Below are 22,563 nucleotides of genomic sequence, written 5' to 3' on the forward strand. Positions count from 1 at the left end.
ACATAATTCATTCCCCTCTGTTAACAAGGACTGAATCCAAAACTTTCCCTAAACCACTTATATGACAATGATGCATTATAAAAACACTAGATTAATGAAAGCAAGATTAGAAAATGAATAAGTTACCTATACGTTTTACCTCATGTACACAGACAACCCTCTCCTCCTCCCAACAAATTCCAACACATGTGAGAGATATATGGCCAACTGGAGGAGCCTCTCTCTAGTCAACTCAGTACTGGCATAGCCAGTCAGGAGGAGAAGAAAAACACGTCTCACATAGATTCAGTCCCATAGACGACCTACCACACAACAAACACAACACATAATCACACAAAACAAAACTCGGGCTCTAATAAAAGATCTGCTAAGGATAATCACAAGGCTTTCTTTAGTTATGTTAGGAACCTAGGTGGTAATTCCCAGATATGCTAGAATTATTAGTCATGACTACCAATGCCAGTGATAATTTACATTAACACTATCCACTTACTGCTTCTTGACCTTTCTGTTTATATTTCTACCAGACTGTGTAGTCTGCTTGTAAAATGCCATCTGATATGAGCAGTTCTGTAAAATGCTGATTAATATCATGATGAACCTTGCATTTGTGTTGCATACAAATTAGTATCCTTATAGATTTTGAATTTTAAGGCATTGACTCTATATTGTTCATGCACTGATGCAGTTAATTTAATGTTAGCTCCTTTCTGATAATAAATGCCATTATATTTTCTACTGTAATTTAAAATGATACACATGACCACCTTTGTATTATTGCATAGGAGGTCTACATTATGAATCAAGCAGAAAAATTGCTAAACTAAGTAGATAAAGTGATCGGGTTTGCCATTTCCTTGAATCAGAAATATTTTTCCTAACATGCAAATTGAGATTTACATTCTTAAATGAGGACTGATAATGAAAAATGTCATGAAGTGTCACCTAAGGTATCATGTTTTCCATGCTAATATTTGTAGAAGTTACAGCATTGCTTAATGTATACTATTTTCCAGGATTAAAGTATCATTTCATTTTCTGTTTCATAAATCCCAATATATCTAGTAAGGAAGTAACAATGAAAGCTTTATGACTGGTCTCAACAAGAAGTAAAAAAAAACTGATTTATGACTAGTCTCAAAAGTGATGATATAGTGGTTATGGTAGCTTTCGTCAAGTCTAACTTCATTGATGGACAATTTCATCATATTTTAACTTCAGAAGATAAGCATAAAAGCCTTAAATGAGAGCCATTAAGACCCCTGCATCCAACATATGCAGGGTATTTAGGTCCACTGTAGCCCTAGTCGTGTACTTAATATAACATCATCTGAGTTCTCACACACATAAAATTGGTGAAAGTTTATTAATTTGTTTTAGTGAATACTTTTTCCCCTTCTGCATGCTGACCATCAAGGTGTCCCCTACTTGAAGCTCACTTCTTCCCAAGTGTTGGAAATCTCCATACTCAGATATAGCAGGAGCCATCTGGAAAGGGATGGCATTACATGCAGACTTTGTGGTTGTTTTTTCCCTTGCTGGCAAACCAACTAAGAGGGCAATTTTTGTTTCATGTGAGGGTTGCCCCTGCCCTTTAAAAAGCACATAGATGCTCCTTCACATGTGCCCACCATCAGGGCTAACCATCTCCATGTTGGGCGGTCTCATCCACATTCTCCCTGCACTGGCTCCCAGCATCCTGACATGTCTTTCCCTCTAGCAGAGACTGTATCAGCAGAACAGCATTGTGAATCATCTAGGAATAACTTCCCTCCCTCACCCTCCCAAAATTGTCATGTCTATCCACCCTGCCTGTGCTTTCAAGCTCTGACTCCACTAATCAAACTTCAGTCACCTGGTCCATAATCAGAACATTATTTGTCTGCTCAGTACTGGTACAGGCTAAGCTTATTAATTTTCACAAAATGCTTCATTCATCTAATTGGACTTGAAGGTCTGTACATATCCAGATAGAATGCAGCATAAAGTAAACTATGTACTTTTAAATGTCATTGTCATACCTTGAGCAAATATTAGTCATATTATGTGAATAAAAAAAAAAAATATATATATATATATATAGAGAGAGAGAGAGAGAGAGGGAGAGAGAGGGATAAAATTTTTATTTGTACTACTTATATTTTTAAAAATACAAATCAGGAAATAGTAACTGCGATGTCTGTTAATACATTTTAAGAGTTGATCCCATTTAAGTACAGTTTTTAATATGAAACATTATTCTTTGCCAAAACAAATTGTAGAAGTTTTGTATTGCTTGCTAGGAACAAAATATTTGCAGATTGTGTAACAATGGCTAAAAAGTAAACACTTGGTTACTTTTGTTTACAGATCATTTTCTTGTTCACACAATCAACAGCTATAGTCTTCTTATGTTATTTACTATCCTGCCAACTAAACAAAAGTCGGGACTTCTGGTCTTTTATTTTCATACTGGTAAGTAACATTGCATATCCATTATCAGCAAAATGCAATTTTAGTCCTATTTTTCTTTCTTTGTAATTTGTAATGCATGTACATTGCCTCCGGTTCCTGGTATATAATGTGCAGTTCCATGTGAATTGCTTCAAAGTTTGCTATAATTCATTTCAGTTCTTTGACAACTGTATTGAAAAAAAAAAGTATGGTACTAGAGCCAGTGTTCATTTTTTACTTCTTTGTAATAGACAGATTTCTAGTTCAAAAATACAAATTTGCAATTTTGCTTTAAATCACCTTTGCTTGTTTTACTTGCATATGCTTTATTGTACAATATACAAGGCCTGAATTTTTGCTGTTATGCCCTTCCCAAGTTATATATTTGGAGCTGTTTGCCTAGTATTATATAACTTATGATGCACAAGTGAAGGTGCTCTGTGTAAACGTATTCTGTGTATAAAAAAAGACAATAAATTCCTAGCTACTAAAGTAAACTGATTAAATTGCCTTTGCCCATTTGAGTAAAAAAAAAATTTAAATATTTATGAGGGGAAAAGCCTCATGTTGTCTCTACTCCACTGATTTATTAAACACTAACTCTGGGAGTTGTTGTTGCATACCAGAAACTCCTTCTTAGCAGTTAAAAATGTTGATGGCTGTAACATTAAGTAAATCAGGTAAACATTACAAAATAAGTTCCCAGTTTTCAGGTGATTTGAATAATCTTGAAATTAGGAAAGCAACAGAATTCAGACAGCTGATCAGCAAAGCCTTGTTTGCTAACCATTTGAAATGTAGAGTCCTGAAATGCGGGGACTGAATAGCCGAAAGACTGGACTTGCAAAAACCAAGTCCGAGATGACATTTCTCAGAATATTCCCTTTTGTCCGACATATGGCAATCTTGGAGTTAGTATATATAAGTTTGGCGGGTATAGGGGGGCTTGCCCCCCCCCTTCAAAAAGAAGGTTTAAAGAGAAGAGTGATTTTTGAGATTCTCTTTTCTCTGGGTTTTTGGTCTTATTTTTACATCTTTTCAGAACTCAGCATTTCAAGTGCCGACAGTTCAGTAGGGAGCCGATATGTTTACTGGCTTTTTTTTTTCATTCCCCACTAAGACTGGAATAATGAAAGACTGACAAGTAAGAAGCAGTAGCTGGTTTAAGAAATTTAAAAGTAAACAAGGTATACGTGCTAGATTAGTTATCACCAGTGGCACCAAAAATCTGCATGAGATTCTAAGTAATCTCTGCTAAGATTATTTAATGTAGTATGAACACTGGGAATAGCTTAGACAGAAAGCTAGGTTGTAGAGGTAGCTTCCCTATTAAAAATGGTAGAATAAAATTATTGCTGTATAATCTTGCTTTCAAACTGTTTAGTGAGTTTTAATTAAAAAGTGTGCAAATAATAAAAAGGCAATTTATCTTTTCATTAGGCAGATCCTGTCTTTCTAGCTGACTTATTTTTTATCACTGGAACTCATAAATGATTGCCAAAATTATCACTTTAAATTATGATGGTTTTATATGTGAAGAAAAAGCTTTACACTCTGTGTGCCAGTGATTGCTGCTTGAATACTTTTGGTCAAGATGGTTGGTAGCTAATGGCTTTGTAAAGGAGCTCACTGTCTGGTCTGATTATCAGTAATTACCATTGATTGTAAGTGTTAATAGTTTAACAGGCAGCTTGCTTGCCTTTCATGCTGGGAAGCAGAAGACTGTGGGTTCAAGTCCTAGGCCAGTGCTAGCCGAAGTCATGCTCCATTACTGATACTGTAGTGTAGCATAAAGTTGGTGATTTACTCCTGAGATGCTGTGTGATTTTAAACTAAGATTTCATACCAAACCTGGACTTGACAAATGTGGTGAAGTCAGAGGTTCAGCAATTAATTGCAGTTATAGAGCAAGGAGAAATAAAACTGGTGCTGGGCAGTCAGGATGCAGGTAAGTCAGTTTTATGGTATTCCCAAAGAACTCTGAAAGTTGGGAGGAGAAGAATATGGAAGAAAGTATTTAGTAGTGTCTTGATATGGCAGGGAATAGCTGTATCCTGGAAGTAAGTGGTGGTAGTAATTTTACCTAAAGAGGGGAAAGATTTTCACAGACCCTGTTTCATATAGACCAATTTCAATATTAAATCATGACTAAAAAGTATTTATGTTTATATCAGTAAAAGGTTTAGCAAGAGTGTTGTAGTGGGGTAGCAAACATTTGACACGATTAGTAAAAATGTATTGATTCAGAAGGAAAATGTTTTTATTTAGTCAGGATTAAATAAGACACATATATGTATGCAATATGCTCTTGAGCTTAATTATGCTCTTGCAAGAAATATGCCAATTTATTTATCTGAGAAAGTGGTACATAAATGCTACTGATTTTGCTAAGCCTGAAGTTTAGGTACTGAAGAGATCAGTAAAATAGGTATTTTACAATGAAATCTGAAGAGACTTGTGCTTTTCCAGCAGCATGTAACTATTGGCATTGCAGTTATTGTGAACATTTAAAGGGCACACTGCTTAATACTGTTTTTCTTGCTTAGTTGCTTTTCTCATCTACTGCTGCTATCTGATTTTGCTCTGCTGAAGCAGCCATCAGACATCAGGCTTACTACCCTTTAAATTAGTCTCCATCTTACTTCTGGGTGTTTCTTCACTGAGGTAAAGAAAATAACCTGCAACTGCCAGGTGGCCATAATGCTCATTCAGAGCCAAAACATGACATCCCAACCCATGCAGAAACTCTTCTTTTCTTTATGTTAACCAGTATTGATCGTGGTTGTGGAAAGTATATCATTTTGTCTAGAAAAGCTTATAAAGCTCTGCCTCTTCTGATGGTCCATCACTAATGACTATCCTCAAAATTTTATAGAAGAGCTTTCAAAGAATATAGAGTCATTTTCCAGAGGATAAGCTCATAAGTGCTCTACCAGATCAAAATAACTGACTCTATTATAGCACAACAAGAAAAAAAGTATTTCCCTACCCTAGGTATTCTTCCTCCTCCTTCTCATGTTCCTAAAACCCATTGCTTAATTTCAGTCCTCTGCTTAACTTATGAATCTTTCCTGAAGGTATATAATATCAACTTAGATTTCCCTCATTTCCAAACTAGAGTATCCATATAAACACTGGACACCATCATTAACAACTGTCACCAATTTAATTTTACTACTGTCAGTCCTTTGCACTGGATAACTGGACTTATATTTTAACAGATACATCTCTAGCAATTATTTCCCCTGTTTTGTACCCTTGAAAAAGGAGGAAACAATCAAGCATGATGTCATGGTCCACTCATTTCAACGCTGAAGAAAAATTTAAAAGGACTGGGATGGAATCGCAACTTTAGACTTCTGCTGTTATGAGATCATTAAATACCCTGACTAAGGCAGTTTCTGCAGTAGGCCTAGACAGAAGATCAGACTGGAGTGTATCTGATGAGTACTCATATAGGAATCTAGTGGAATATAGGCAACCTTCTCAAGATCCTTAACAGCAAAAGAGAGGTTTGAGATAGGTTTATAATTACTCAGATTATCAACATCCAAACCTGCCTTTTTCAGGATGGGAGTGATCCATATCTCCTTTAAAAATGATGAAAAAGCTGCATTGCTAGGGGGACTGTGCAGTAATTTGTTACAGGACTCCAGACAAGTGATATTCAAGAACCAACACCACACCTGCAAAAGACAAGCTTAATGGCAAACTGTCTGGTAACACGTTTACATTCCAGAGAAGACAAAGATACTGAGCTGCATAATAATATGGGCTGCTATGCCTACCCACTACCTGGATAGATAGAAATAAAGATGTATTTAGGGCAATGTTGGCCTGATAGAATAGTGCTCATACAACAGAAGTCAGACCTCCAGCAGGTGAGTAAAGTATCATCTCTGGTCTAACCTTTGTTACAAACTCCTTAGCTTTCAATCTCATGTGTCATAAGCTAGATGGGATGTACACACCTCATTAACATCAACATCACTAAAATCTTGAATAGCCTTTGATACAAATAGTTGTACTTCAGCAGTTCTACAGTATTGTTGAAAATCTGAGAAAACTAGACCTCCCATGGTGATTTGTTTTCTTTACCTTGTGTGTTCCTTGTATTCTGCTTTTAACTCCATATTAAAACTTGAAAAGAGACCACAGCTCTGTCTCTTGTGAGTCAGGCAAAAATCAGAACAGATCAATTAAGGACTAACACATAAGATAGAACAGTTCAGTTAAGGTTAATCATCTGTGAGCTGAGGGGGTGAAGCTAGGAACTAAACCTTCTACTTAAGGGGTAAAATACATTTCAGAGCTTGACTAGAAAGGCTCACCCAGACTCTGCTACCCTTTGCTGTGAGGAAAAGGTTAGTTTGCTTTTTATTTGTTGTATTTTGTATTACTTTATTGCTTTTTTCTATTTTGAATACTGTGATTTGTTATCTTTACCTTGTGTGTTCCTTGTATTCTGCTTTTAACTCCATATTAAAACTTGAAAAGAGATCACAGCTCTGTCTCTTGTGAGTCAGGCAGAAATCAGAAGAGATCAATTAAGGACTCACACATACGATAGAATAGGTCAGTTAAGGTTAATCATCTGTGAACTGAAGGGGTGGAGCTAGGAACTAAACCTTCTATTTAAGGGGTAAAATAAAACATTTCAGAGCTTTACTAGAAAGGCTCACCCAGACTCTGCTATACTTTGCTGTGAGGGGAAAGGTTAGTTTGCTTTTTATTTGTTGTATTTTGTATTACTTTATTATTGCCTTTTTCTATTTTGAATACTGTGATTTGTTTTCTTTACCTTGTGTTTTACTTGTGTTCTGCTTTTAACTGTATATTAAAACGTGAAAAGAGACCACAGCTTTGTCTCTTGTGAATCAGGCAGAAATCAGAACAGATCAATTAAGGACTCACACATAAGATAGAACAGGTCAGTTAAGGTTAATCATCTGTGAACTGAGGGGGTGGAGCTAGGAACTAAACCTTCTATTTAAGGGGTAAAATAAAACATTTCAGAGCTTTACTAGAAAGGCTCACCCAGACTCTGCTACACTTTGCTGTGAGGGAAAGGTTAGTTTGCTTTTTATTTGTTGTATTTTGTATTACTTTATTGCCTTTTTCTATTTTGAATACTGTGATTTGTTTTCTTTACCTTGTGTTTCACTTGTATTCTGCTTTTAACTGCATATTAAAACTTGAAAGGAGACCACAGCTCTGTCTCTTGTGAATCAGGCAGAAATTGTTTTCACCACCCTCCTACCTGGTTACTGTTGTGTTCTTAAACATAACTGTATTTCTAGTTGCATGCCCCTTATGTTAATTTGACCATATATCTAATTTCCTCTCTGCTTTTACTGGCTTGTGTGAGTAAACACAAAATTATCATTTTGTGAAATCACTCCTCTTCAACTATTTCAATTTATTGGCCATCCTAATGTATTCCATAGTACCAGAATACAGAACTGAACACCCCCTTTCAATCTAGCTTGCTGTTTTAAAAATAGTGACTCTCCACTAAAACTTAACTTTTTAGACAGGTAAAACTTAAGTTACTTACTTTCACATCTAACTCCTCTAGTGCACAATGCAGTGTTTAGGATAAACCATTTTTTTTCATCTTACTCTTAAGCACCCCTGTGACTAGCACTTGCTCTAAAACCTGCTGGAAAGCACTAAGAAGCCTTAAACTGATACAAGCACTCAACTCTCTTTGTTAATAAGGATAAATTAATCGTAGGCACTAAACACCCTATAATTGCAAAGTACCTTGCTAAGGTAAGGGAAAATAGCTTTTGTTGTTGTTGTCTTTCGGCTTTTTCTGGTTAGGGGTTGCCACAATGGAACTCTGGTCCACTAATGATTGGCAGTAGATTTTCACGAACGCTGAGGTGCCAACCTCATTAGACCCATTATAGAATACAATGCTCCATTTGGTATGTACCTCTCAAGACATCTGCAACAACTGAAAAGGCCGCAGAAATACCTCACTAAAAGAATCTCAGGCCTAAAGCAGATGTCCTCTGCTGACCATCTAAAAATCTCCAGCTATACCCTGTCACATATCGTCTACTCAAAGGCAATCTCTGCTTAACATACAAGGCCATGTCAAACCCAGAGCTGTTGGACATGCTACACTTAAAGAAATCCCAATCCCTCAGAGCCACATGCTCCAGGGATCTAAACCTTGTCATCACAATGAACAAAACATGCTGGAGGAATAGGTTCCTGACCCAGAGACTCCCCAGACTCTGGAATAGACTGCCAATATATGTCAAGCAGAGTGCCTCTTTGGCCCTCTTCAAAAGGAACCTTGACTATTGGAAGGGAGATAGAAATTTCACCCCGGGGATAACATCAGTCACCCTGCTAGACAGGGGTCCAGGGAAGTAAATATTGTGGAGAAGAAATAGCCAGGGAATTGTTATGGCTAGGCTTGTATTGGCCCTAGGACCAATAGCCTAGTACCAACCTATGAACCTAAACCCAAGCTATTGCCAAACTCATAAACGTTCAGAGTTTATCATATATCCTTTCCTGGTTCTTTCAGGTAGACAAGAATAAAATCAACAAAGACAGAAAATGTTTATCTCTTCATTAGCCCATCTCTGTTCTTTAATAGAATACTCTAATGACTTTTTTAACACAGTATGCATTTATTGGCATCCAGTTGACATAATTTTTTCTACTTGAAATTAAAAAGAGTTCAGTTATTTCTTTAACCCATGCCAGACTTATGGAAATAAACACACATATAGCCAATGCAACCAGTTTATTTGCATGACAACACTATTCCTTAACTATGGACTAATAAACAGTTCCAACCACTAAACAATCCCAAGTAACTTATTCATAAAGAGTGCTAAGTCATCTATGAAGCCTCAACATCCTGGGCAGCTCTTTGCCAGGTAGCATAACATGCCACCCAGTCCAATCTGCTTGTCCATCCCCCCAGTCAAGTGTTATCTCCACAGTGCCCTCTTCGGTTACCAAGAGAAACATTCTTCCACAGCATTATGCACCACTAATTGCTCCATCTTAACCATGGCCAAGTGGACCCAGAGAGAAGGGATAAGGTCTTTGAGTGGCTGCCGCACCTTGGTATACAAAGGAAGGGAATGTTCCATCAGCTGTTCCACTGGACTAACAAGCTCTTTTCCTTCATTGGAGTTTAATACCCCTAGTCACTCCAACAGGATGACATGCTCGCTCCTTTTCTTTAGCCACAAGGAGCAAGCTCATTTTCCAACAACTGACATTTGTCCCCTTAGCTTGCACATCAGTAAGTATACAAATATACATATAGTCAGTGGTTCAGTTTATTTGCATGACAGCAGCATTCCATATCCTTGGACCAATAAATGCTGCCAACCAATAAACAATCCCAGATAACTTAATCAAAAAAGTGCTAATCTTCCTCTGCGAACTGAAATTGCTGGACAGCCTTTTTCCATGTAGCATAATATATTGCTTGCCCTAGTCTGCTTGTCCAACCCTAAGGCATGTGGTTCCATTACACTGCCCTCCCTCGGCTACCATATGATCACTCCTGTGCAATGTTATGCATTATTCATTGCCATGTCATAACCATAGCCAAGTAGCCCAAGAAAGAAAGGGTGCGATAAAAGTTGGGGGAGGTTGCCCAAAGGTCACTCACGAGGCTGCTATTCACAGCCATTCACCCCATTCCTAGCAACAAATATTCCATTACTGTGCTCTTGCATAACTCTGCCACACGAAGACAGACTGGTTACTGTTGCACCAGTCAGAATACCTGAACCATGAATACTGTACTGACTATTATTATGCAACCACCTGTATAAGTGTTCAATATATATGTATGTATATATATATATCTATATATATATATATATATATATATATATATATATATATATATATATATATATATATAGGGTTCCTATTACCAGATCACAGACGCAGTTTGTTGAATGTATCTTGACAAGAGTGAAAAGGCAAAATAACGAAGTGGCTTTTCTGTGAATTCTTTCCCTGGGAAAGAATTTGCTTGGTCCCTTTCATTACTTTGCTGCTTTTTTGGCATTGCACTGCAATCTCTGCATTGGTATATTTAAGTAGGGGGGGTGTGAGGGGCACAACTTCCCATGTCAGGGGGTGTGAGGGGCAAAGCCCCCCACATTATGTAATGTTTTCAAGTTTTTTTTTTTTTATTTTGAAATACCGATTTTATTTCCTTGGAAAAAAATTGCTGTTCTGAGGTTTCGACGTTTAAAGCTTTTGCTTACATGGGGTCAGTTATTTATCATTTGCTTTTCTAAGCATGCGATAATATAGCAATAACCCACGCCTGGGTGTGGGTAATGCTAAGTACCCAGTTGGCGTGGTTTGGTCCGAGGACCAAACAAAGCCAACTGTGGGTAATTTAGCATTACCACACCCAGAAGTGGTTATTGCTATATACTATGACATTATTTAAAAAGAAACTATTACTTTTCTTAAATAATGGCATAGTATAATGCCTGTTTACTGCCCTACCGCAGATGTCTGGCATCCGCGGCAGTTCTGATGTACTGCGCACCTGCGCAGTACATCAGAGTTGAGCAAAAGCAACGAGAAAGCAAGATCTCCGTTGCTTTTTAGTGTTTTGCTATGTTAAATGAGTTTAACATGGCGAGACAGTTTTAAAATAAGCAACGGATGTCCGTTGCTTATTTTAACTGTCTCGCCATGTTAAACTCATTTAACATAGCGAACTAAAAAGCAACGGAGATCTTGCTTTCTTTTAAAACACTGTCTCGCTATGTTAAATGGGTTTAACATGGCGAGACAGCTTAAAATAAGCAACGGAGATCTCCGTTGCTTATTTTAAAGCTGTCTCGCCATGTTAAACCCAATTTACATAACGTGACAGTGTTTTAAACGAGTTATACTAATGGAAAAAGTCCGGGCGACGGACCTTTTCCATTAGTATAACTCGATTTACAATGACGCTGGCCAATCAGCGTGCACGTTTTGGGGGGGACATGGTATAATATAATATAGACCCTATATATATATATATATATATATATATATATATATATATATACACACACACACACACACACACACACACACACACATATATATATATATATATATATATATATATATATATATATATAAAAAAAAACAAGTCTGTGTATTTTTTACTGTTTTTACAAAAAGTCTTTATTAACCTGCTGATTGAAGAACAAGCAGCAATTGTTGCCAACTAATACATTTTCTTGTAGAAATAATGAAAGATGTAAATTAAATAAGTCAAAGCCAGTGTCACGTAAATTAATTTGATCAGAACAAAACCATACCGGGTCTATATCAGCAGACTTTGGGTGCAATATGGTAGAAAAGCCCAACAGTGGGGCCACTCTGTGAATGATGAGCCTCCTTGCTGATTCCACTGCTGTTGCTCCAACCTACTGAATCCTCAGACCTATGGTCAGCCAAATCACCTTCACACAAGGTGTGGTCATGTCTCTAAATATCTTGAATAACAAATGCATCCTTAGCACCAAACCAGTATTGTTTTCCCTAAATGAATTATCACAACATGTGGGGGCCTACCTGTATGAAAGTAGTGTCCGTCACTGACCACAACTAATCCCACGGAAGTCCAGGAGGAAACACTCTTCAAGGGATGAAGGGTCAAGTCGCAGGTTTGAATCATTCTGTCACGTAATTGCTATCATAAATCACAAAAAAATAGCTGAAATTTCTTCATTATACAGATGGTCTTATGCAAATATGCATAATATACTAGGGACTTGTCTCAGCTGATCCAGTCATTGGCTGGTGGACCACGGGAATAAAACAACTGATATATTAGTCTGAACTTCCCTTCTTTCTTCTTAAGGGCGTGGCACAATGGAGAGGTTTGAAAGAGAACAAAGGGTGGGACCTGACAGCAACTATCTCTTAATTAACCATCTTTCTGACCACCTCCACCTAGTCTAAGATGGACTGCAAATTCTTGAACTCCTCCAACTCACACACTCCTCAGACAATGGAAAAAACAAAAACAAACCCCTGTGTCAAACAGCATGCAACTTGTATATCTGGGTATTCCTGTCATTCCTTGTCTAACATCTATGCCTTGATGGAAAAAGCTTGCATCTTTTAGTAGCAAATGCCTCAAAAGGAGTTAGTACTGTGAAACCCACAAAAGGAACTCCTTTCCCCTATCCATTTGTTCTGGCTAGGAATACAAATTCATACCTTACCCCACTTGGGAAAACTGACAGGTGACTGCCCTCCCTTTGACCAGCAATTAACCAGTGGATATCCTTTATCACAGATGAACAGAGTGATAAGTCAGCCAAGCACAATTGTAATCATTGAAAGTCCAATAAACCTTCCCCTTATCTATTTATTCACCCAAACCCAAGTATGGGCAGTATGGACCTATGTAGCATAACACTTAAACATATATCTGAATGGTGTTCTCCAGCTATAGGCTCTTGTTCAATGCCAGCAACTTCCAGAATCTCTAGTCATATCAGTATCAGGCTGGCCCATCCTAATGTGATGTGCTTTAAGCAGAATAAAAAAATATTAAAGAAGAGGCCATGCATGATTTGGGTCCCTCTCCACAATCACTGCTATATATAAGATGAATCTTGCAACCCAGTTATCCCAGTTTCTCAACTTAAATTCATTCCTTTGCCTCTTCTCCAGTGCACTGAGGGATGTTGCTAAATTCTTGGCTGCAGAACTATTGACCTCTAACAAATGTTGAATTTTGTCAATATCACTCAAGTTAAAAATGCCTGTGTGGTCACAACAATATCTTTTATTCTTAAGCGTGACAGCGATGTGTACCTTAATAGATGCTCACAGCATACAAAGCTCTCAGCCCACCACTAAGATATATGCTGGACTATCCCTCAGCACTGATAGAAAAATGCGTCTCCTGCCGTGGCTTCCTGACTTGTTGAGTGTAGGTACCATCTGTAGCACATGGAGGGAGTACCTGTCAGGACCTTCCCTCTTCTGGTAAAGCAGAAACCATCAGGGTACTCTCTCACTGTTTGACCCTACAGGCTAACCACTTGTGAACTATCTGTATTGACCCCATTACCTTCTGAGGTAGCTGAGTGTTGCTACACCACAGGTATATCTGTGTACTCTGCTCCACATGTGAGGACTTGGCTGCTACTTCTGAGAACAACACCTTGGTTTCTTAACTAGAATATCACTCTCCTTGGCATCCGTCACTTTGGCTGGCATACTCACCCACTTCTTCAACACTGCTAACTGCTAATTGTGTTCTGCTGCAATCTCCACACAAAAAATGGCCTTGCATTCAAGACTATCCTCTCCCACTGAGGCCTGAGATAATGTAGCGGCAACACAGCTGTAAAAAAAAAAAAAAAAAACACACACACACGTTAATTAAACCCGTGATAAGTTGTCAATAATTAAAATATGCGATGAAGCCTAACCTAATTGTAGATCCATTTCATCTGTAAACTATTACTATGACTAGGTTCATTGCCAAGGTTCAAACATCACATCATCAGGAACCAGAACCTTATTCACCTTGCTTTCTTAACCAGGTTGATAGCATGGTCTGACTGCAGACTAGTAAGAGTGGAAAATAAAAACTAATACTCATGACCCCTAATTCAAACCACTTGCCTCTTAAGTATGTGTAATGAGCTAATTATTTATAGTACAACTTATTTATTTTTATTATTTTTTTTATTAAACAAAGAGTCCTTAACCATAAGAAGTTGGAAAATTCCACACAACCTTGAGAAGACTACTTTATAATCCTAGTCACCGCACTTAAAGGCAAGAAGTCCCAGAAATCATAAGCTATCTGAGATAATCTAATGTTGTCAGCTGACCTCATCATAAAAAGTGGTCCTCCTAGTGTACTGAAAACAGTTGTGGTTTCCACAGCTGACAGGAGTCAGCTAAAAACACATCTTTGGTGCCAAAATGACTACCAAGTAGGTTCTCTTGAGTAACTTACTGCACATATATCACTATGCCAGGCTCCCAAAAGTACTTCAGAAGGGACTGTTGGCCATTTAAATTATAGTCCAAAAGTCTAATCCCTCAGCCAGCTCATACCCAAATCCTTCTTTTGTGATTAGTTTGATTAAAACCTTTAAGAACATTAATCACACCAACACCAGCACAGCCTTACAATTTCCCCAGCAGCTTCAAATAGGAAGCTACTGTGGTGGCTAAATGTGTTGTCCTAATCTCCCTTTTATCTATGCCTGACTTAATATGATCCTGTATCCTTCCCAATGTATGGTGTGCCAACAATGGACTTAATAAGTTGCTAGAATAATGGGTCTGCAAAAGCATATGTTTCCTGTGACCTTGAAGCCTAAACTGAACATCTTTCATTATTAAAATGCCTCAAAGATTGACAGAAGATCATATATTTTCCATGTAGGAAACCTGCAGTTTATTAAATTTGAATTTTATGGACTCTGCAAAGTGCATGAATAGCAGGTTCGCATTAGAGTAGATGTTCTGAAGCATGTGGACTCTGAAAAACAGTGATTTAATGAAAGACACCTCCAATGGCAATTGAACAATACTCAAGCCCTAAAGGTAAAGTGATATAGCACTAAACATCCCCTCTCTAGTCCATAACTGCTATACTAATAGCATGATCTCCTGTGCTAAACTCAAAACACCCGCACAGCTGACCCAATATTAGCACAGCTGACCCAATATTAGCTGAAGGAGTGGGCTTGTCAACAAGTGAGTTTGATATGAATAATCCATACATTTAGTTTGGCCCTTCAACATACCTGTCAACTACCTAATACATGAAATATGATAAAGTCAAACAAAGTAGGGAGACAAAGAGCCCAAAATCAGGGACCTATTTTAATACACACACATAAACTTAGAAAGTTGCTGGGATATTAGGTTGTATATCAGCATGCGTCCTTAGAAGGATATGAAATTTAAAGTTCAAATGTTTGACATTATTTAGTGACTTTAGTCCTCAATGATTGTCAGACAACTGCACTTTTTATGAGGAACAGACCAAAAATCTAATGTAAAGAGCTGACCATTCTGCGAAAACCTTTATTGCTTACAAGCACTCCACTTGGACTACTCATCTGTTCTCCCAAACCAGATTACCACTAGAAGACACAATATTCCCCTTTGCAGTATCTCCAACTTTGGCAGTGAGCCAGGCACACTTGTCACAGTCTACTGTGGCAGAAGACTGAAACAAATGGCTGACCTGCCAGTACTCGAACAACAATTCTCCACTTGCACTCTAGTCACAGGGAGGTGGCCAAACCACAGAAGTAGCAAGGAAGTGCTCAGGAGGGTTAAAAAAAATCACCATCTACCTCTCTACTTAACTGATGAGCTCTTTCCTTCCCGTGGAGTTAAATATCCCTAACAACTCCAACAGGATGACACTCCACCCCCACCCACCCCCTTGCATGGTCATATGCAACTATAAACATTTATTTTTTGAGATCAAAATTGAACTGGATAGAGTCTTTAAAACCTTAATCACTAAACTCTACCATTCTAAAAAATCCTGAAATTTACTGTGATGCTGTTCTACATCTAATTATATCATTTGTCAAGCTCTTTCACTTCTTATAATATTTGTTTACTTTTCTTGGCAAAGCTTAAATTAGAAATTAGAATATCATACCATAAATGACCTTTAATCAGGTTTACATCTGGTCTCATTTATGAGATGGATGCATTCTTCTTTATTCTTACCAAAACCTTTGCTTACTGTATAACATAAATAGCCTAGTATAAAACACATTAACATTTTATCTTTCACCTTGCCCAGTCCTGATAATTATGTTCCATGTTTCCTACTCTGTTTAAATATCCATAACTCACAATTCCATTGTGGTTTAACCTGAAGGCATAGTCTTTTAATCTATCTGTATTCAAATACCAAAATTTATCGATGATTGTATTTGTAAACTTTAACAACTTGTTCAGTATTTCCTTTCTAACTTCCTCTACATTTTGAATCAACACTCGGGCAATTATATGCCAGGCCTGTTGTCATATGACAACTTGAAACTGAACTCCATGTTCTGGATTCTTCCATCACTCACAGCCAAAATATTTTAATATTATCCTTTTACACGTATCAGCTCCACTTTCAAGGAATGTAATCCTACAGGATGTCCTAATGATCCTTTGTAATGGTTCAGACATCTGTAATCTTATAATACTTATATTCTTGTAGCTAACAATAATAATAATAATAATAATAAGGCTGTCTATGAAGCTCATCAATCACATTGAAGAGGTATGGTGAATTGCCTCTTATTAAAGGTCATACAGCATGCCTGCCACAGAAAAACAAAAACATTTCTCAGATCTCATAAAGTGCTATGAGCAATCATTTTTTTATTTTTGCAGGAGATGTAAATGCCCTGCATATATGCTGGTCTACACTTGCTACCTCTAGTGGGATGCTTTCAAGGGTATGAGAAATTAATGCAATGTATAACTACACAAACACGGTGCAGCTTCTACCTATGAAGACAGCATTTTTAGCTGCTGAACAGATGAATGGAGTGATGCCCAGTAGCCATAGAAAACTCTTTCCATCTATCATCACCTGGGAAATTAAATTAAAATGTGTGTGGTGTATCACCTGACAATGTTAAGAAATATTATCAGGGTGATTACATGGCCATTAATGCTGCAACTGAAAACTGAAACTGGGAACACTTAATGGGAGCTGAACATATAAACAGTTGTTGTTAGACTTTGGTATGGTTTCTTGCTCTTATTTTGAGGTATACTCTAATGAAATCACAAAGATCGTTTTGACTGGCAATAACAAATATCCTCCCTAGTGGTATAGGCCCAAAATAATAAATCACAGCTGTTATTTCCATTGATTAAAAGCTTCTACCCCTTGTGCAACTTAAGACATAGAAATAAATCAAAATGTATGCTTCAGCCTATGGCTTGTGACTTCGAATAGCCCTAGGCAGGCTTTTGGACCACTTGCCTTCTGTTACTTCCAGGTTCCCTAGCGTGGTGTTAGTACTACAGCTGTGTATGACATGAGGGTCAATCACATCCTCAGGAGCTCTACCATTGCCTGCTTCAGGTATGAAAAAACCACACTCTTTAAGAGCAGGAGAAGTCAGGGCAGCTGAATCTATCGCCAGTGTTGATATATTTCCCTCGTGGGACTCTCCTACAAGTATAGTGTATGTGCGTCTTCTTTCTCTTCTTTCTCTTCTCTGCATACACTACACTACCAGTGTAGTGTATGTAGACAAGACAAGAAAGACCTACAATGTTGCTGGTCAGCAGTCTCTGACTGCTTTTTCCACCTGAGATGGTGGCTATGGCTAGTTTCACTGTTCAGGCTGTTGATTATGGGGTGCATGTACAGGTTATGTGTACTACATGCTCTACCACCAAACTTCCATATTCTTTAGCTCCTGATTAGGTAGGGATCCAGTGTCTGAGGTTTTAGAATTGCCAGGAAAAACAAACAAATCAGGAAGCCAATACACAGATGTATTCTCCTGGAACCTCAGCTCTTTGCCTTCAAGGGATAACATCTTACATGCCCAACAATCCTTAAATACTCATTCTCCAATAAATCAATTAAATAATTAAACATTTTAACAACCTATCATTATTACAAAATCATTTTAACTGTTTGATAAATTCACTTCTAATACGTAAATACATAAACACATAACTTCTTTCACCAGCACCCCCCCCCCCCCGGCCAGGACCCATAAAAATGGTACCCTGTCCCCCGTGAGACTTAATCAAGAGGTTTTTTGAATTTTTGAGAATTGGAATAGAGTGAATTTGAAAACTGGAATATAATGATGAATTTGATATGGGTCTGGGGGGGAATTGGTGGGAGAAGTTATGTATTTATGCATTTTTGAGACTTTTGTGTGGTGTTTTGGAGTATATTTAGTATTGCCAGAGTCTGACCAGAAACCTTAACAGAGGTTATCTTTTACTCCAAATGCTATCTAGATTTAGGGAAAATTTAACTGGTAGTAATCTCAGCTGCCCTTGAGATCTGCGGGGTTTATGATCTTTTGGATCATAAGGCCCTGGATGTGAAAACCTTTCCTCTATTGATCCCATTAATGGAGGATGTTTATAAGAAAGTTTACAGACTCTGCCTAAATAAGGGTTTAAGCATTCCAAGGTATATTCAGCTATGCCTGGCCTCCAAGATCCCCATTGTCCACAGACCCTGCATTTGTGTCTCCAGAGACCTCTTCTAATAAAAAGACTTTGTCTTCTAATTTATTCCATTCAGTGTCTCAGGGAAGGAAGCTGGTTCAGCCTAGCTCTGTAGCTTTTAAAGTATTTCTTTACCAATGTTTTATGTGGATGTTTATTTTGAAGTGTATGTATAGTTTAGATGAGTTTTCTACATCATTTCCTGCTCTGCCAAAAGTATGTGCTAAAGATATTGTTTCTGATGTTTTTTAAGTGTCAAAACACGCTATATATAAACAGTGCCTTGGCAGGGGCTGGTACTACTTCTAGAAATGCAACATTGGTGATAAGGAGGCATGTTTGGTTGCACAGCCAGAACTTTTCTGATGAGTTAAACAATGAGATTGTAAATCCTCTTCTTGAGTCTCATTGTGTGTTTCATGCAGCAGCTAATTAGATCCTTAAACACTGAGATGACAGAGGTAAACTGATACAAGGGGTGTGGAAAATGTTTCATTTTCCCAAGATTACCTACTATATGCAGGATTTTTTCGGTGACCTACCACACAGAAGTCCCAACCAAACATAAACCAAGGCACTAAAAGGAAATGGCAGGATGAAATTTCTGCTAATCCTAACAAGGATGGTTCTTTTCCTAAAAAGGATAATCCCTCTTCTAACTTATGACTATGTTGAAGCATGACACCTGTCTTGCTCAAGTCCCCCTCTGGGTGTCTTTTCTCTAAAGTCTTAGTTTTACAAGGAGGTCTGGGCATCAGTGGTTAACAACAAACTGCTGCTGAACATTGTGGGTAGAGGGTACAGGTGCTAGCGGATACAATATCTGCATCTATTCAAAGGAATTTCCCCTCACCCACCAGACACAACCTTGTTATTTCTTCCTATTCCAATGTAAATGCTGGACTCCGGGAAAATAATGAGAGGCTTCTATTCTAGTATTCTACTGTTCACAAAAAAGAGCTGTTGTGCAGACTGGTGTTGGTCTTTTTCCTTACATTTGTTAAGATCCCCAAGTTGAAGATGCTTAACCTGCAGGCAAGTGTTTCATCTTTCGCCAGTCCTCTGCTTCATGGTGGCCCTGGACTTAAAATATATATTTCATCATATCTGCTTTGCTCATTTCAGCATATTTCTTAGATTTGTTCTATCTGATTCACACTATCAGTTTTCTGCATTGCCTTTTGCCATATCCACTGTGCCTTGAGTGTTTGCCAAATGGCTTACCCCGGTGGTGACCCACTGCCAGAATATTGGCATTCACATCTATCCTTCCTTGGATGATTTGCTGATCTATGAAGAGTCTGCTTCTAGATGTTTGGAATCATTAGAGAAGATATCTACCTTACTTTTCCAGCTAGGGTCCAAGTTGAACCTTTAGAAGTCATGCCTTATGCCCTTCCAAAGGGTTGTCTTCCAATAAAAGAATAGCCTTTTTTTCCCAAATACAAGATCCTACCTTACTAGGTAGCATTTCAGGAATTCTCCAGGATGAATGTCTTCTTGGCAAGAGAATTCCTAAAACTTTTAGGATTGACAGAATCCATGATTCTCATGATACCACTGACCATCTCCAGATGAGGAAAATTCAATGGTATATCTGAAAGTGTTTCAATCAGCACCTACATTCCCTGAAATCCCATTTGCCAATGCTTCCCTTAATTAGGCAAAAGTTACAGTGGTGGAGAGGTATCACTCCAGGGCTTCCCTTCTTTCCACCTGTGCCAGTGCTACCTGTCCAAGCTGATTCAACCAATGTAGCTTGGGGAGCAGTGTCAATGAGGGTGCAAGTGCAGACCACTTGGGGGACCAAGGACACATGGAAGCACATCATTATCAAGGAAATGTTGGTGGTGATTCACACTTTGAAAGTTCTTCACCACCTCTTGAGTCCGGGTCCTTTCCTGGTGGTTACAGACTCACCATAGTAATGTAAAATCTCAATAAACAAGAAGGTACAAGGTCATACCCACTGTGCTGGTTGGAGATGAAGGTCTGGAAGCTGTCTTCTCAGCATTCTCTCACTCTTCAGGAATCATCCATCCCATAATTTGCAAAAAGTTGTAACAGACAAAGAAGATTCTGAGCAGACCTTCCCAAATGACAGCCCAGTGATGTTGCAGGATCTAATCCTGATATGGGAAATGCTTCAAACAGATCTATTCACTTCCTTTCAAAACAGACAGCTGGGAGAAATTATGTTCCTGACATCCTTGTACCCATGCTTGGAAGACAAATGCATTCTAATTATCTTGGATGGGAATGTTTCTGAATGCATTTCCACTATTTCCACTGATTCACAAGGTACTTCTGAAGGTTCAGAAAGAAATGCCAAAGATCATTCTGGTAACCCCCCCCCCCCCTATTGGCCTGGGCACTCTTAGCTCTACCCTCTAATAGTAATTGGCAAGGGCAGTTACCACAGACTTCCTCACACTCTGGATTTACTCTTGCAGTCTCAAAGGTGACTGAAGCACCTCAGTTTAGAGCAACATCAACTGACAGCATGGATGATTCAGTCCTGACTCCACTTATTTACTTGTTTCATGAGGATGTGCAGGAAGTTTTAATGGAGGACAGAAAACCTGCTGTTAGAAAATCTTATATTTAGAAATGTATGAGGTTTTCTAAGTGGTGCAAAAATAGGAACAACAGGTCCCTTGAGGTTGACATCATTCTAGTCTTGAAATATTTGTGTGAGCTACTTCAGGATGGCTTATCTAATGCATCCATTAAGGTGCATTTGGCATCCATCTCTGATTGTCTGCCAATGGATCGCTGTCTTTCTTCTTTTTGGTAAAATAGTTCACCCCCTCACAAGCAAATTCCTCTTTTGTGGGTTTTCAACTATTCTCAGGATAATTTGATCTTACACATTTTGAACTAGCAGCTCAAGCTCATCTGAGGTTTGTAACATGAAAAACTGTTTTGTTTATTGCTCAGACATCTGCAAGGTGAGTTTCTGAGCTGCATGCTGTCATGGTGGGACGACCTTACCTGATTTTCCATATGGATATGGTTGTGTTATGCACTAATCCCTCTCTCATGCCAAAAATGATCTCAGTACTCCCTCTCAATCAGTCTATTAATCTTCCTGTGTTCTTTCCAGAATTTAAAAATAAGAGAGAGATGATATCTTTTACCTTGGATGTGCATCTGCAGTTCAGGTACTACCTTAACAAAACTAAATCTTTAGGAAGGCCAAAGAGGTTTTTATTTCCTACACAGGGGTAAAGAAGGGTCAGCCTGCCTCTAAGCAAACCATTGAACATCCTCTGGTATTTTTTTGTAAAACACACACCATGGCTAGGCAAATCTAGACAAGTTAAGGGTGTTTTCATCTTCAGTGGCATAATAGAAAGGAGTGGACTCTAGAAGTATTTTAGAAGCAGCAGTTTGGTCATCTGTCCATACCTTTACAAGGCACTACAAGCTGGATGCCTTTTCTAAATCCAGAGCAGGCTTCACTGGGACAATTTTCCAGGAGATCCTGGACCCCTATACTTCCTCCTCCCAAGTTGGGTAAGCTTTGAGAATCTACCCATATGACTCATATAGGCAGTTAATTGATATAAATCAGCATTAATATCATATTAGGATGTTCCTGTTTAAATAATGTTTCAGAATTCTATGATACTATTGCAGAATATTATTCATTTATTTATTTTACATTTGTTGACCTGGTTAGTCCAACTGATCTTTTTGCTCATTTTCAGTGGAGACCTGAGGAGAAGGCATTTTCAGTAGAGACCTGAGGAGAAGGCTCCACAATGAGTTTATAAATTTTACAAACAACAGTTAAGAAATCATATTTGCAGTAAGACAAACTTATCAAAATGACATTTACAATAACTCAATGCAGAAAAAATACTCAGGTACAATGTCATCAAGGAATAATGCGTTTATAATTCC

At 38.1% G+C, this 22,563-nt stretch overlaps 1 protein-coding gene across 1 annotated transcript in view; it reads left to right on the forward strand.

The window, feature by feature from the left end:
* The window catches only part of LOC122806635 (cholesterol transporter ABCA5-like), a 1,155,982-nt gene that overhangs the window by 422,551 nt on the left and 710,868 nt on the right, over positions 1 to 22,563 (forward strand). The window contains exon 13 of the mRNA XM_044077221.1: positions 2,350 to 2,454. Within this exon, the coding sequence (XP_043933156.1) occupies positions 2,350 to 2,454 (105 nt within the window). The remainder of the gene's footprint in view (positions 1 to 2,349; positions 2,455 to 22,563) is intronic.

Source organism: Protopterus annectens, chromosome 7.part0, assembly GCF_019279795.1.
Source record: "Protopterus annectens isolate FY-2018-M chromosome 7.part0, PAN1.0, whole genome shotgun sequence".
NCBI classification, from domain to species: domain Eukaryota; kingdom Metazoa; phylum Chordata; order Ceratodontiformes; family Protopteridae; genus Protopterus; species Protopterus annectens.